The 15,819-nt window shown below is 50.8% G+C and overlaps 6 protein-coding genes across 6 annotated transcripts; all 6 read left to right on the top strand.

The window, feature by feature from the left end:
* Positions 1-1,952: 1,952 nt before the first annotated feature.
* NFIA_040480 (bifunctional terpene synthase/polyprenyl synthetase family protein) lies at positions 1,953-3,640 on the top strand (the record flags this gene model as incomplete). The annotated part of the gene is made up of 2 exons (XM_001266368.1): positions 1,953-2,197; positions 2,248-3,640. 2 exons carry the CDS (start codon positions 1,953-1,955, stop codon positions 3,638-3,640), a joined length of 1,638 nt encoding a protein of 545 aa, XP_001266369.1.
* A 1,019-nt stretch (positions 3,641-4,659) lies between these two features.
* Positions 4,660-6,168, top strand: NFIA_040470 (PHP domain protein; the record flags this gene model as incomplete). Its single annotated transcript, XM_001266367.1, has 2 exons — positions 4,660-4,940; positions 5,001-6,168. The coding sequence occupies 2 exons, from the start codon at positions 4,660-4,662 to the stop codon at positions 6,166-6,168; spliced, it is 1,449 nt and encodes a 482-aa protein (XP_001266368.1).
* Positions 6,169-7,661: 1,493 nt separating this feature from the next.
* Positions 7,662-8,510, top strand: NFIA_040460 (extracellular proline-rich protein; the record flags this gene model as incomplete). Its single annotated transcript, XM_001266366.1, has 1 exon — positions 7,662-8,510. The coding sequence occupies one exon, from the start codon at positions 7,662-7,664 to the stop codon at positions 8,508-8,510; it is 849 nt and encodes a 282-aa protein (XP_001266367.1).
* A 1,122-nt stretch (positions 8,511-9,632) lies between these two features.
* Positions 9,633-11,577, top strand: NFIA_040450 (MFS transporter; the record flags this gene model as incomplete). Its single annotated transcript, XM_001266365.1, has 3 exons — positions 9,633-10,024; positions 10,103-11,224; positions 11,271-11,577. 3 exons carry the CDS (start codon positions 9,633-9,635, stop codon positions 11,575-11,577), a joined length of 1,821 nt encoding a protein of 606 aa, XP_001266366.1.
* Positions 11,578-12,513: 936 nt separating this feature from the next.
* NFIA_040440 (ankyrin repeat protein) lies at positions 12,514-13,542 on the top strand (the record flags this gene model as incomplete). The annotated part of the gene is made up of 1 exon (XM_001266364.1): positions 12,514-13,542. One exon carries the CDS (start codon positions 12,514-12,516, stop codon positions 13,540-13,542), a length of 1,029 nt encoding a protein of 342 aa, XP_001266365.1.
* Positions 13,543-15,000: 1,458 nt separating this feature from the next.
* Positions 15,001-15,791, top strand: NFIA_040430 (bZIP transcription factor JlbA/IDI-4; the record flags this gene model as incomplete). The annotated part of the gene is made up of 3 exons (XM_001266363.1): positions 15,001-15,077; positions 15,139-15,425; positions 15,472-15,791. 3 exons carry the CDS (start codon positions 15,001-15,003, stop codon positions 15,789-15,791), a joined length of 684 nt encoding a protein of 227 aa, XP_001266364.1.
* Between the last annotated feature and the right edge of the window lie 28 nt (positions 15,792-15,819).

The raw sequence follows: 15,819 nt of genomic DNA, 5'->3' as shown, positions 1-15,819 counted from the left end.
GGCGCTATATATCATTTAAAGATGTCAAAAAATTTTCTGGTCTGAAGTAACGCTTTCCCCAAATCAATTTTGCCTACAGTAGCTAAGGCACCCCGGATAGAGTCGAGACTTTTGAAGTGACTGATAGTCATCTGACAACTAGATATTACGAGATATATTCAGCGGACAGCAGTGATTATTTACCCTATCCGGACAATTGGTTCATCTTTCCGAAAATTCAGACGATAGTACCACATTGAAAAGAAAATCATGCTCCGCAGTATGCAGGTGATCTGTCACGACCTACAACCAGTCCATAACTACTCATTTTCTACCCATGTAGTTTGTTTGCGCCTGCTTTCGACGGTGTCGCCTCCCACATGATTCAATAGCTTTGTTTCCTTTTCAAACTCAAAGTTCCTTATGAGCTAAGTCCGCGTTGACAGCTCTACAATTCCACAATAATTCCCGATAAAGATACTAGAACCCTAAGTTGGGTTTCATAGCATTAAATCTTCGCAAGGTTCCAGGGTCTTATTCAGGTCACGCTTCAGTAACTCCACGACCAGCCAAAAGGAAGCCAAGGCGTTCGTTCATGCAGTCCAACCAGCTCAGGAGAGAATTAATGACCCAAAAATGAGTATTTATTGTGGATCAGAACCATCGAACCATCAATGGACCTGAGTTCAGCCAGGCACATTCTCACACTGGACTTATCGAGCAGTCAGCTGCAGATCATTTCCTACTTTTGCTTGTAATAAGCTTGTGTAGTTTTGCTTTTTGACTGCAGCAGTGCGTCCTCATTGATTGCTTGTGCTCAAGACCAATGAACAAGGGCCACAAATTGGTGCCCCATCCTTCTTTGGAACTCCGCAGAAGGCGGATTTGACAGGTCATAGCTAGTTGGGCATCTCCCTTCTACAGTGGGGTGTTGAAAGTATATGCTGCACCCCTTTTTAGGGGGCCGTGCGCAATTCATGTTATCCACTTTGATGCCTTAGAGAGAATGGACATGTCGGCGCAGTGGAAGTAATGTTAGGCAAAAACCAGCAGGAGATAGAATCAAAACAGGCCTACGTCGGGCCAATGGCTAACAGATCCGTCCACGCCGCAGAGCTCGTTGGGATATATTATGCTATTAGCCTGTAGACATAGTCACGATCACGACCAGGATTCAAGGCGCTGAGGCGCGGACTAAAGAAAGATTCCTCTTAGGTGTTGAAAATCGCACTCCAGTAGCTTAGAACGTACAAAAGGATGGCAGATCATTCGATCCAAGCTAATATTCCGCCTCTACCAAGATCACTGTCCATTGGGAAAGTTATGCATTGTATGTACTAGATCTAGACTACTCTGTATAACCTAAGGTAAAAGCAAAATGGACTATCCTACATCGCAAAAACATAACAAAAGAAAAGTGATAAAATGTTCGAATTTGCTCAAAGAGTATCTCCTGATCTATCTCCTTATTCCAAGATTCACACTGCTATTCTCGAGCTTTGGGCATCTTTTGACATCAAAGAGCAAGGAAACAGTCATGCAACTCAAAGCTAGATTTCGCAAATCCCTCTGTGGCAGATCGCGTTCTTCGTCTGCCTTTCTTTACTCGGATCCCTATGAAAGCACTCATTCTCGACCATCTGCTGCTTTTACCACGCTTCCCGGCCGCCTCCATAAACAGGATGCACAGGCAGTAAAATCAGCGGAGATGTTTAGTAAAGAGGTGTCGTCTGCGTTACCTCAAGAGGCGTTGGGCTCCGCCTGCCGGTTGAACTCATGTGTCGGCCACATGTCGAGTCTCCTATACCCCGAATGTCTACCAGAAAGACTAGCGGACGTGGCTATGATACTGGAGGCAGGCACTATCCACGACGGTATTCTATCCTTGTTTTACTGGTCGACATTGAGGCTAACTTGCGGAGGAAGATGTCATAGACAGAGACGAACTCGGGCATACCACAACTTATCATAAAATGGCTACTTCGGCTTTACGGGCCTCCCTAGGAGTCGGTACCCTGAGCTCAATACAAGGCTTGAAAGGAAATGCATTTATGTCGAGGAACCTAACTGCATTCATGACCAAGTATGGGGCGGACGGCAAAGCGCTAATGGCAAGATGCTTGGATAACTGGGTCCAGCCGCAGGAGTCAGTAGTGGAAACAGAGCCTGCCAATTTTGAAGATTCTGTAGCCAGCCGAGTCGTGACTGTCGGGACAAGGTATGTCTTCTTTGCCATGGCAGAAAGTCATCCTAACCTCCCTGTTTCAGGGTGATCTGGGGAATACTTGAATTCTCTCTGGGCATTCTGTTGTCGGACGAGGATATTAAACAGATCAGACATATCTTGGACGTTGCAGACCGTATCTTCGCCAACACAAATGACTATTTCAGCTGGGAAGTTGAGCGCGATGGTGACCAGAGGGTGCAAAACACGGTCAAGACAGTCATGGACAGGGAGGGTAAATCCGAGCAGCAAGCCAAGGAGAAACTCCGAGCCGCGATCCTGGAGGACGAGCGGAAGTACCAACTCTTAATGAAACAGTTCGCACTTTCAACTATAGATGTCCCAGCACATGTGTGGAGATTCCTAGTCATGCTTGAGGTGCTTCTCGGCGGCCATCATATCTGGTCTGCTGCCTGTGAAAGATACAAAAGTCGCGCTCCATCTGTTGGGAATCCCTCCGTTAGGAAAGAAATCATCATACCCAACAGAGTTGAGGAGGCGAGTTCCGTAGCCCTTGGCAATTCGGCTCTCCTGGATCCAGTGCACTATATCCAATCCCTACCATCCAAAAACATGCGGTCAAAAGTTGTCGACGCCCTGAACATCTGGTTCCAACTTCCCCATCACTTGGTGGACACCGTCAAGGGCACCGTTGACGACCTCCATAACTCGACCCTCATTCTCGATGACATCCAGGACTCATCTTATCTGCGACGAGGGTTTGCCGCAACACATCATGTCTTCGGCTCAGCCCAATGCATCAACAGTGCTACCTATCTAGTAGCGCAAGCGGCTTCCAGGCTGATTGTCCATAACGAGCAATATCCAGCCCTGATTACCTTCTTTCTGGACGGCCTTAAAGAGCTGGCACTAGGCCAGAGCTGGGATCTTAACTGGAAGTCCACCGGGTACTGCCCGTCCACCGAGGAATACATGGCTATGGTTGATGGCAAAACCGGCGTGATGTTCGATATGATCATTCGAATGATGCACTGCTTCTCATCATCCCAGACCGTCCCAGTTCCAGAGTTGAGCCAGCTTACGAAACTCCTAGGTCGGTGGTATCAAGTGAGAGACGACTATCAAAATCTGCAAGACGAACAGTACACGGCGCAGAAGGGACTCTGCGAGGATCTAGACGAAGGAAAGCTATCGTATCCGCTCACCGTATGTTGCAACACCGATCCCACGGCCCAAAGGATTATCATGGGAATTCTCCGGCAAAGACTTCCGGGAACACCGCTTCAATTTAACGTCAAAATGCAGATCCTTGACTTGATTCGGCGCAGTGGTGCACTCCAGCAGACGTGGGAGCTCCTCCAGAAATTTAAAAAGCAGGCAGATGCCGCCCTTTCCAACTTGGAAGCCATTACCGGAGTGCCAAATGAGGGCTTTCGCGTGGTGCTGACCCTGCTAGGCAATATACCACCTCCATAGCAGCCTGTATTAATGAATCTCACTCTCTCTGGAAAAAATCAACTTCATATATTGATAAAAATATATGATATTCCCTCTACTATTCATTTCTATCATCGATATTATCAGTTGTATAACCTTCCCTCCATGGCCGAATAACCCCCTCTCCCAACCACAGTTACCATCCACCAAGCCGACAGCTCCTCATCGCAGATGCTGCCATGGATGCACAGACTCTCATCCCCCGGTATGTGAATAAGTAGATGGTTGCCTTTACTGGTGTGACGGAGAGCGTGAGGAGACGGAGAAATGGCTGGACGAGGCGAGGATAGAGGATGAGGCGAGGTTATTGCCGGTTAAATAGGTGTATCTGCTGTCTGAAGAATTTAAAATAATTCTCGTGAATAGTAGATGAGCTGTAGAGTTAGTTATCTCAGTTATTATAATCGCGATACTAACAAATGGGCGCCTTCTGTCTCAGGAAGGTTATGTATATCACCACCGTCTTGGCCAATCACTCTACCAGAGAATGAATCGCCGTCACTACACTTTCGAGGTAATAATCCTGGGTTTCTGGATGATCACGTTCTCTTCTGGATTCTGGAATACAAACCCTGAACAAATGCAGCCTGGAGCTGGTGGCGGGTTATTCACAGTCATTTCGAGTTCCTGGGTAGCAATGGCAGGCTTAGGGGACACAATATCATCACCAGGACACTGAATTTCACCCTACTCGGCATTTGATCATCGTACTTTATGAGGAAGGTTATATCCCGGTAATTAGCATCCGTAAGTCAACCAATGCTGATCCAACCACGACCCCACGTGGAGATCGACATACGGAGATCCTGTCAACACGAGCTGTTTAAACGACACAATCCTCGCCTAATGAGCAATCAAGAGCAATCAATTGCACTGTGCAGAGATATGCTAGGCCCAGTCCTCTGGCACGTGTACGATTAGTTCATCCCAGTTCGTATAAAACCTGCCAGTTCCCTCTCTGTCAACAATGGATTTTTGAATAGAAGCAATTCCTCAAGATGAAGAACATCTGTTCTATTGCCTGGCTGGTTCCTCTTTTGGAACTGGCCATCGCAGCCCGAGCACCAATAAAGAAAATCCTGACCGGTCATATTGACCCTTCGCAGGTCTTCTCCTTTGTCTATGTGCCATTTGAAGTGGAAGTCGGAACAACATCCATCTATGTTGTGCAGAACTACTCGAACAAGGGACAGGGAAATGCCCTTGATCTTGGGATCTTCGATCAGCGAGGATACCAGATGATGGACGCACAGAGTGGCACTACAGGCTCTCGAGGCTGGTCTGGCGGTTTCAGGCATGTCTTCCTGAGACTATCTTACTGGTTTCCTATCTGACAAAGTAGAAACAATTTCACCATCACGCCCGCGTGGGCCACTCCCGGCTACAATCCCGGCGCCATCGAAACAGGCACCTGGAACGTTGTGCTCGGCCCATACGCGTCCGTCCCTGACGGTATCGACTGGCAGCTGGATATCGAAATGTCCTTCGACCCCGTCGACTCGTGGTTCTCCCCATACTACGCCACCACCGACCTTGACCCCCTCTGCAACGGCTGCCAGGAGGATTCGGCGTTTACCTGGCTCCGCGGCGACTTCCACATGCACACCGTCTACTCGGACGGCAAGTACACGCCCGACCAGCAGATTCACAACGCCCTGGCCCAGAATCTCTCCTTCATCTTCTTCAGCGACCACAACACCGACACCAGCAACCAGATCATCGGCGCCTACCAGGCCTCTCTCGCCCCGGATCTGCTCATCGGCCGCGCCATCGAGGTTACCACCCGCTACGGCCACTGGCAGGCCGTCGGCCTCGACCGCGGCCAGATCATCGAGTGGCGGTACAAGCCCGATGATAACCCTGGCTTCGCGGCCGCCGCGCACCAGGTCCACCGGGTCGGTGGCTTCGTCTCAGCGAACCATCCTTTTGCCTCTTGCCCCGCGTGTAACTGGAGTCTCGGGTGGGATGAGACCGACGCCGTGGAGGTGTGGAACGCGCAGTGGGACGAGCAGGATCAACAGGCCGTCCAGAAGTGGCAGGAGCTGCTTGTAGATGGGAAATTCCTGACCGCCATCGGAGGCAGCGATTCGCACTCTCCGCCATCGCTGAACGGGTGGCCGACGACCATCGTCAAAGCGAGGGGACGCAGCCAGGCGGCGATTGTGGAGGGTGTCAAGGCGGGCCGGGCCTATCTGGTTCAAGGACCGGGTATGGACCTCGCGTTTGAGGTGCGAGTTCACTCGCTGGATGCTCCTGCGCAGATTGGTGATAAGGTCCGGAGGACTGCGGCGGGGGCCAAGGCTGTATTGGTCACTGAGGGGCTGTCGAGGCTCAAGGCTTGCTTTGTCTCGGAGGAGGGGTACTTCTACAATACTACCATTAAAGATGGAGTACAGATTAAAAAGGGTGTGCTGTCTGGGGCCAAGTTTGTCCGGGTGGAGGTCCGTAATGGCACGACAGACGAGGTGCTGGCCTTGACTAATCCGGTTTGGTTCTTGGGTCCGTGAGGTACATAGTATAGATAGATCACAAGTCTTTGATATTCATCCGGATACAGTTACTGTAGTCGGAATACTGTCTACAATGCCTCTCATCCAGCGTTTACGTCTAAGACCGGAGTGGAAACGGACCCCATGGCGGTTGTGGACAATCATGGAATGGTATTGGGACAGCTGGGCTGCGGGGTATTCAGCCAGGGTGGTTCCTATTCTGCCTCTGAGCGTCCACAGGCTACTGGTTGCAACTGGCTTTTGTTTTCAAATGATGTCCTAGGGGCAGCGCTGACTGAACCTCGACAGACATGCTGGCAGGAACATTGGCCCATCGGGTTGTACGGGAGATGGTAGAGCTAAAGACTGGACATGAATGTCACTTCTATAGCAGTACCGAAGTGTGACAAATAGAAACGAGAACCAGAAAGAATGTCAACACACCGTACATTCAATAGATCCAAAAGTCACTATTGATGGTGAGATAGCTCTATTTGACAACGTCGCATGCTGTTGGCTTCTGTCCGCCTGATGAAGTCGTAGTCCATCGAGGCTACTTGACACAGAACCAATTATGTTCATGCCGGATTCCTTCATCCGAGACAACTGAGCTGAGCGAATCTTCCTCCATCTTCCATGACAGGTATCTGGAAAGCCAGTTCGAAGGGAGCCCAAGAGCGTGGCTGTTCTGGAGACACTCTTCCGAGCATGCTTGAATTACGATATCTACAGATTTTGTTAGAAAACGTATAGATGAGCCATGATCGCGAGGTACCTATGACTATTATTCATTGCGTATGTCTGGCAGTATCGATCAGTCTTAATTCGATTACGACTCGAGATTTATGGCCCTATGTTGATTGGTGATGAGTGATTATGACAGTCTGACCGTCAGCAGAACGAAATCCGAGCCAGTGGCTGAACATTTATATTCCGATTACTATACGATGTCTTACAATGTTTCTCGCCACAAATATTGATTAGCCACGATTCCGGACCATTGGATGACATCTGAATACTGTCTCACTTTTACCATGGAATGGCCATCTATTTTTACCGCGCCACGACCAGATGGGAAATGGCGGTGCAACTCGGCAATCACCCCATGACAGGTGCACCGACCAAACGTTAGTCACGAACGGCATTTTCCCAAGAAGAATCCGTGCTGTCAATTGCCTCGATGGTCTCATGTTTCTCGGCTTTGGAGATACAGGTGGGGCGACTAGGCAAGACCGGTCGCGCCGGACTATGAATAGCTTCGCCGGTGATCAATAGTTTGGTCTATCGCTGAACTGATGGAGGCCTAACTCACTTCGGATTGGAGATATGGAGACTTACTCAACCGAATCACACCGGCATGAGGCTTGCGGATGTAGTGTCCATATGGAGGACCCTATAGTTGTTGTAACCAAAGCTGGAAAGTCTTCAGTATATAAGTATGACTCCCACACTGGCTCGGGATATTCTTCCCATCAATAGATCAAGTCAGTTTTCATAGTGAGAGGTTCAGAATGATAATGCACTCTTTGCTCTTTGTCTCTGCCCTCGCAGGCTCTTCGCTTGCCTTTTCTAGTCACCACAGTTTCTCCAACTCGACCAACCCCTCTCACCACCCGTCGACTTATACTCTCCTTCCCACAGGCGGAGGTGGTAAGCCTACTCACACAGGTGGCAATGGCAATGGCAATGGCACTGGTCATCCTCAGCCTACAACGACCGTTGTCCCTGGCGGCGACTCTGGCTCCGTCTCAACCGTGACCGAGACCATCACCAAGACGACCTTCAAGCCCTGCTCGACTCCCATCCACACCCAGAGCGGCACCACCTACTACAGCACCTGGTTGACGACGTCTACCTACGAGACAACCACTTGCTACACCACCCATGTCCCCACAGCGATCCCGTCTTCTCCCCAGACAACAACCGTCAGCCTGCCCGGTCCAGGAAACAGCTGCCCCCCTCCATCAACAGTCACGGTAACCGTCACTGTAAGCAGCGGCGGGGATACAGGACCGCACACCCAGGCACCAGCACCCGGTGGAGACAGCGGAAGTGGTCCTGGTCCTGGTACTGGTACTGGTACTGGCTCCGGACACTGCAAGCACTGCGAGACCATCACCTACACCAACACCTACGGCCACACGACCACTATCGTGATTCCCCCGATTTCTGAACCCACGAGCAGTGCTACCACGCACACCACGGAAACAGGAACAACTACCAAGCCTACGCCCCCTGTTGGAACGGGCACTGCTCCTGGTCACAGTCACACTCGGGGATCACCAACTGGGACCGGGGGTGAGCATGCTCCTACCGAGACGAAGACGTGGCATTTTGAGAGGAGGATGGTGCGGGTGTAGACATCAGAGGAGTGTGATAGCGTTCTAAAAAAATAGCGTGATCTCTGTCTTCACAATAATAAGGCTAGGATAGCATAGTGTTAGTGAATTGTTTAGCGGCTGCGTCTCTTTCTGTACTGGGACGTGTCTTGTCTCCTTTATCTCAGATATCTGCACTGCACTGCACTACATATAGATTGTCATGGTGATGATCGTTGTCTGAATATCGTGTCAGCTATGCAAATATAGGCCAAAGATATCTTCATTCTCTGGCTCCTTGACCGGTATATGCGGTCACTCCGGCGTGGCCAATTATGCTGCTGTAAGTGCTTCCCGGACTCCTTCGCCCGATATCGCCAGTCCAAGGGCCTCCCAGCCAGCGTACTCGATACTGATTGTATGGGAGAGTGAGACAATTGATATGTCTCCGAACACTCCCCTAGGACACTTGTATATATGAGGCTCTGAGTCGAGACTTGCATATATGAGACTGGCCTGGAAACCCTTTCGTATCATTGAAGCTGAGCCTTTGAAATAACATATAGACAGCCATGACAGAACCTTGCGCGATTATATCTTCAGATTGTAATCTATCCTCGATTACTCAGATATTATTCAGCACGTGGCCCACTTTTTTCCGTTCCGAGTTCCGAGTGGGCTTACCGTACCGTTACATTGAGCCCCACTATTCTGTACGCTAGTTGCTGCCTGAATGGTGCCCGAGTGGTAAGGCAGTAGTACTCTCTCCGAGGAAGGATGATGCATGATTTCTGAGGATCAGTCATGCATGTAATAATAATGTGTCATTTGATGTCATGCATGGATCCTGCATGCATGATCACATCCTGGTTACTTTATGTCCTCATATAGTAAATTCTAGTCGGCAATGCAATTCCTGTAATGAACCGAACTCCGGGGCGGATGTCTCCCTCATAGCGGGTCTATCCAGGTTCTTCCTGGCGATTGGTGCACTAGAAGAAAAACTATACAGACTGACCCCACCTTGGAGCGGCCTTGACGTAGTGGGCGGACTATTGAGCATAGGGGTTTCTACCTCTAGCCCGGTACATATAAGTTGCTTCTGACGAAAATTTATCTCTCATGATACCGGCTCGTTGATTCCCTCAGGAGATAGACTGCACAATGAATGCAGCAGACCATGCAATCGAGCGCGCCGAGGAGGATGCGATTCCGGTCTCCTCGCGTGAGAGCCTCGACTCCTCCTTCAGTTCCAGCAGCGATGGATCCCAGCCGCGGCTGCGATCAATGTACTCGCGACGCACCGAGACTGACCTCGAGCGGTATCAGACCTCGTCGCAGGTCATAGATCGCATCGAAACTCAGCGCCTGCAGCATGCGCTCACCGTCGGAGAGAGTATCAAGACGCAGAGCCGAGCGTCTGCCCGCGGGCCTCTCCCCGCGTTCGGCGCAGGCAAGCCCTATCCCCCCCAATTGCCCAATCGGGAAGACTATGTGGTAGAGTTCGACGGGGAAGACGATCCGCTGTATCCCCAGAATTGGAGCACGCGCCGAAAGTGAGTTTTTGATTCCCCTCGCCACCCACGGCATGATGTGGTGACGTTGATTTTCTTAGCCTTTGTGACTCTCTCTAGGCTCTGCACGGGTGCCATCCTCGCCTTCACGAGTATCTGCTCGACCTTCGACTCGGCCGTCTTCTCCAGCTCCACCGGTAATGTCGCGCGCGTGTTCGGCGTCGGCGTCGAGGTCGCCACGCTATCGAGTTCGCTGTATATCCTAGGCTACGCCTGCGGGCCGCTTATCTGGGCGCCCTTTTCCGAACTGCAGGGCCGCCGGCTGCCCATCCTTATCGGCATGCTGGGCTTCGGGATTTTCAATATCGCTGTAGCCGTCGCAAAAGACCTCCAGACTTTACTTATTTGTCGCTTCTTCTCCGGCGTCTTCGGCAGCTGCCCGCTCGCCGTCGTGGCGGCCATCTTCTCCGATATCTTCGACAACCGCTCCCGCGGCATCGCCATCGCCATGTTCTCCAGCATGGTCTTCCTCGGCCCGCTCCTCGCCCCCTTCATCGGCGGCTTTATCAACATGTCGTATCTGGGCTGGCGCTGGACCGCCTACATCCCCGCCATCATGGGCTACGCCGCCCTCATCCTCAACTTCTTCTTCCTCAAGGAGTCCTACCCGCCAGTAATCCTCATCTACAAAGCCGCTGAGCTCCGCCGCCGCACAAAAAACTGGGGCATCCACGCCAAGCAGGAGGAAATCGAAATCGACCTGCAGGAGTTACTCGTCAACAACTTCTCCCGCCCGCTGCGCCTGCTCGTGCACGAACCCCTCATCCTCGCCGTCACGCTCTACCTCAGTTTTATTTATGGGCTGCTGTACTGCTTCCTGACGGCGTATGGCCTCGTCTACCAGGGGGTGTACCACATGAACGCAGGCGTCGGCGGGCTGCCGCTCTTCGGGATGGTCGTCGGCCTGTTCATCGGCGGCGCCTATATCTGTGTTTTTGCGAGCAGATCCTACAACAAGAAGCTGCAGGAGAATGCCGGCGTGCCGGTGCCCGAATGGCGTCTCCCGCCGGTGATTGCTGGCGGGGCGCTCTTCGCGGCGGGTATCTTCTGGTTCGGATGGACGGGGTTCACGGCCGAGGTGCCGTGGATTGTGTCGACGCTCAGTGGCCTCTTTACGGGGTTCGGGCTGTTGATTGTGTTTATCCAGTTGTTCAATTATCTGATTGATACGTATCTCATGTTGTAAGTGACCGCCCTCGAAAAAGGTGACTCTTTCTAACGGGTACAGTGCGGCCTCGGCCATCGCGGCAAATACATTCTGTCGGTCTGTGTTGGCAGCTAGCTTCCCGCTGTTTTCGCGGCAGATGTTCAATAATATGGGCATTCAATGGGCTGCGACGCTGCTGGGATGTGTTGCGACTGCTCTGGTGCCGATCCCGGTTATTTTCTATCTTTATGGGAAGCGGCTTAGGATGAAGAGTCGGTTTGCGCCGATGCTTGAGCTGGATGAGGCGGCGCATGCGCCCACGGAGATGACTGAAAATAAGGGGGGAGAAGACGCTAATGGGCAGACGGAGGAGAGACGTCAGTCGTGATCACGTCTGGTCAAAATGTAAATATGTTCCTAAGTATATAACGATCTGCAGCTTAGCTGTACCTTTTCTCTGATAGATGTAGCATTGACCATGTCCTGCATGCTGCTTTTGTGTATCATCTATACTTCAGGTTGACAATAGAGCTTGAGCTGAGGAATACCGACGGTAGAGACTAAGCAGAGTAGAGAACTACAGCAGTGAGACAGTGATACGTTGCTGTAGTGTCTCGCTCTAGTATATCCAGAATAGCCAAGACACAACCAGACCAGGCTGTAGTCATATCCGAACGAGGTAGTCTCTTCCATTGAACTAACAATGTCTCTGAGTTGAACAATGATTTCCTAGAATGCACTGATTACGTATCCATGAACATCGTGCACAGTGGTTACGAATCACTTATCTTCTCTATTGCCTTCGGTTGTACCAAATAAGACAATGCTTTGTTCTATGTCTCTGTCTTATGTCACCCCTTGGCGGAATTTCAGGACATCGTCGGACAAAGCCTTTGTCTGATTCCCTACAGCATAATATGGAGGATTCCTTGTCCCATTCCGTGCTGTCTTGAGAAAGAGACAATTGATGCTTCTGGTTTGTATCATCGTGGACCTCTCCGCCAACTGATAATGAGGAAGAAGACACATTGGAAGATGTCTTATACAACAAGGACAGATGGAAGACATGTACGCATCATTCAGAGAAGTTGAAGGGGGTATGTCTTCCATGCCGGAGATGAATTGAGACATTGGGGTGAGCGAAGTTATATAAGGAGGGTCATTCTCTACAACATCGATCTATTCCATCTTCATCATCTCCATCCCTCTCCCTTCTGTCTTCCTCACGCAACATCAACATTCCTCTCCGCCTTTTGAGCCTTTTCAGCAGTTCTCCTTTCAAACTCTCCATTGATTCTGCCCTGTTAATCCTCGCCAAGTCAAAATGGCAAACGAAACTACCAGACGTCGCTCTTTGCTGGAGCTCCCTGCGGAGATCCTGCAGCATAGCTTGGGCTTCCTCGACGAGGAAGAGCTGCGCCGCATCGTGCGAGATGTAGAAGACCTCGCCTCGCACGCCAAAGAGGTAATCAAACTTCGCTTCATAAAGGAAAATACTTACACCCTTCCAGACGAAGCCGCTGTTCTCAAGCGCTACGGTGGCAGACTCCCCGACAACGTGCTGCCCACTAACCACCTCCGCCATCCCTGCGAGGTCCCCTTCATTCGCGCCCCCGACAGCATTGCCGGCATCATCAGGACCAACAACCTAGAAATCCTGAAGGTGCTGGTCGAGGCTGGTCTGGACTTAATGTCCTTTAGCTTGAATGGTTGGCGTCTGCTGGGTCTGGCTCTCGCATGGGGCAGCAACGCCATTGCAGAGTACCTCATTGCCCGGATAAAGCCCGAGGACCTGTTATATGGTGTCTGTCGCGTGGGACGACGGAACGAAGCGCCCAACTTCCTCACCTTGGCCGCGTACCACAGCGCCGACATGTTCAGCAGGGTGTGGCAGCGTGTCCGCCATCTGCCGAACTGGCAGGCCCAAGTCACCGAGGTGGCTCAGTACCAGCTGTGCAGACACGCAGATGCGCTTCTAGCCTGGGACCTCGCCGAGGACGGGGTCGACATTGCAGTTTGTATCCTGCCCTTCCTGGGGAGAAATGCCTGGCATGCGGCTGCGGAGTCCAATGACAATATGGACTTCTTCGAGTACCTGTACGGCCGTATCCCCGAGGCGATCAATAACGGCAATGCGGAGAATGGACGCACGCCGCTTATGATCGCTGCCGCGGAGCAGTGGCATGATCGGACCAATGCCATCAGGTGGATTCTCCGCCATGGGGCTGATCCGAGGATGGAGGTCGGTGGGAGGACCGCGGCTTGGTTTGCGAGCGCGGCTCACAATTTTCAGTTGGCGAGTTTGCTTTCCTCTGCCGCTTCTTCTCCTTACTCTGAGTCGCTTCGGGGCTGATAGTGCAGGTTTTGTCGACATTAAACCACAAACATGGTGAAAACAAGAAATCAACAAAAAGCATTCGGTATGTTTCTCTTGCCCTGTTAAGTTCTGCATTGATTCTTGTCTGGTTTTGGTTGAGTCTTGTTTTGATTAGTACTGGCTCATATCGCAAGCAATATCATCATCACTCATTGATTCCCATCTTGAGACATCCTGGTAGTCTGTAGACATGTAAACAATCAAGCGTAGGGCGTAGAGTAGGGCAACCTGTAAACATGGAAGATTCATTTATGGTAGAGATGCTCCAAATTGGAGCCATAATCATTGAACTCTGCCTCTGTAGTTCGAGAGAGATCTCTAGTGGCTACCTTCATCCGGAGAGAAGAGGACTCAACGAAATGATATTGAAAAGGGGGCTGGGTATATGACAGACAGCATCTAGTTGCAATGGCTTTTCCTAAAACATCGCTAGCCATGCATACTGAAGCAACACAGCCTGCTCATATTCCATCAAACGAGGGAAAGCATGTCTGATTCCCGATTAGGAAATAGTGAGAAGTGGATCTGCCCCGCACCGGCGTCTAGATTCAAACGCTGAACCAATCAAAAACATGAGTCAGCATGAGTCATTTTGGCTCATTCTTGGCACTGGGTTCTCATCAGACTAGCTGTTTCCGGAAGGCAGGGATTGGCCAATCAGATTATCATCTAATGTTAGACGCAAGATGAGGTTATAGGATGACTGAGGATGATACAGAATGATGGTGATGATAGTGAGGCCTGAGGAGTAGAGTAATGTCTTGTCTGATCTTGCTGATCATAGACTCATTATGAGCGTGGATGATAGTTGGATGAAGATATGTAGACAATGTCATATAAAGAATGGCTGTAGAAGAGTAAATGAAGTAAAGTAGAAGAATTGGACACCGTGCTTGGATAGAGGAACAAGGATAGATAGTTCTGGTAAGTCATCCCATTACCTCATATACTGCCCCCGTATGTAACAAGAATGATTACACCCTCCGAGCTGATATGCGTGGCATTCTGAAGCTCTTGAAGATGACCATAGGAAGAAATCTTCAAGTGACGAGTCGACATCTTCTGACTTGATATCCTTTCTTCTGTCTGCTGTTGAGACTTCTAGTGATCTGCCACTGACTATTCTATATCCAGGACCGGCGGTTTCTCTGAGCATGGAGTAGAAAGGATGAATGTGAATGGCCAATAATTATTCAATAATCTCTATCTTTAGACTTGTACTATTAGACTAATGACTGATATTAATTAAGAGTAAGACTGCGCCCCACCCCGCGGATTTGGTGCATCCGCAACTTATAAAGCGCCATCCCCCCGCTTACTCTCCGTCTTTCTCTTCTTCCCATCCATCATCGTCGCTCTCGACGACCAGGCGCCCTTTTCTTTAAATTTGTCTAAAACCCGCCGGGTCACAGACCCGGCCTAAAGCATAGAACAATGTCGGTCACCGCCATATCCGTGCAGGTGGCCCGCCAGACCGGCCCAGTCTTCTTCCAGCCTCAGCAACGCGCATAGTTCTCTTCCTGGACCCCTCCAACCGCATCATCCGTTTTCTTCTTTTGGATTCTACGATAGTAACCCGGCGTTTTGTTCTCCACACTTTGTCTTTCCGGATACCGATCTTGATCTTGCCTCGTTTGCTCCCGACCCGTCATTCTACGACACCGACCCATCTGCCTTTGTACCACTACCCCCCGATCTCGCTAGCTTCGGTGACCTGGATTATGCAAGTCTGCCCACGGGGACTTCCAGTTCGCCGTATGCGCCTGATTCGTTTGATTTGACTGCGATTTCGACTCCAGCTGTTGATGTGAATGACTCTCTGCCGGTTTTGGATATTGATTCCTCAGGGACAGATTCAGGTATGTCTCTTCAGCCTTCACGCGAGGATTATACTGATATCAGCAGACACACAAGTCAACCCAGGCCAAGTTCAAACGCTGACTCCGCCTCTGCTCATGCCCGCCTCGAGACCCCCGCCCGTGTCGATCACTGCAGCATCGACCGCTAAGGACAACCCGCCCAAGGAGCCGCCGAACCGGGTCTCGAAGCGTCAGCTGAATACCCTTGCTGCGCGCAGATATCGCCAGCGACGGGTGAACCGGATGAACGAGCTGGAGGCGGAACTGGAGAAGGTGAAGCGGGAGCGGGACGAGTTGAAGATGCGGGTGTCGAAGCTAGAGGGGGAGACGGAGGCATTGAGGGGGTTGTTGAAGAAGGACAAGTAATGTTAGTTTATGACTGGTCAGTTTTTGT

This window comes from Aspergillus fischeri, genomic scaffold, assembly GCF_000149645.3.
Source record: "Aspergillus fischeri NRRL 181 1099437636247 genomic scaffold, whole genome shotgun sequence".
Classification (NCBI taxonomy): Eukaryota; Fungi; Ascomycota; class Eurotiomycetes; order Eurotiales; family Aspergillaceae; genus Aspergillus; species Aspergillus fischeri.
Note: the sequence above shows the minus strand (reverse complement) of the source record. Positions and strands in the feature narration are given on the sequence as shown.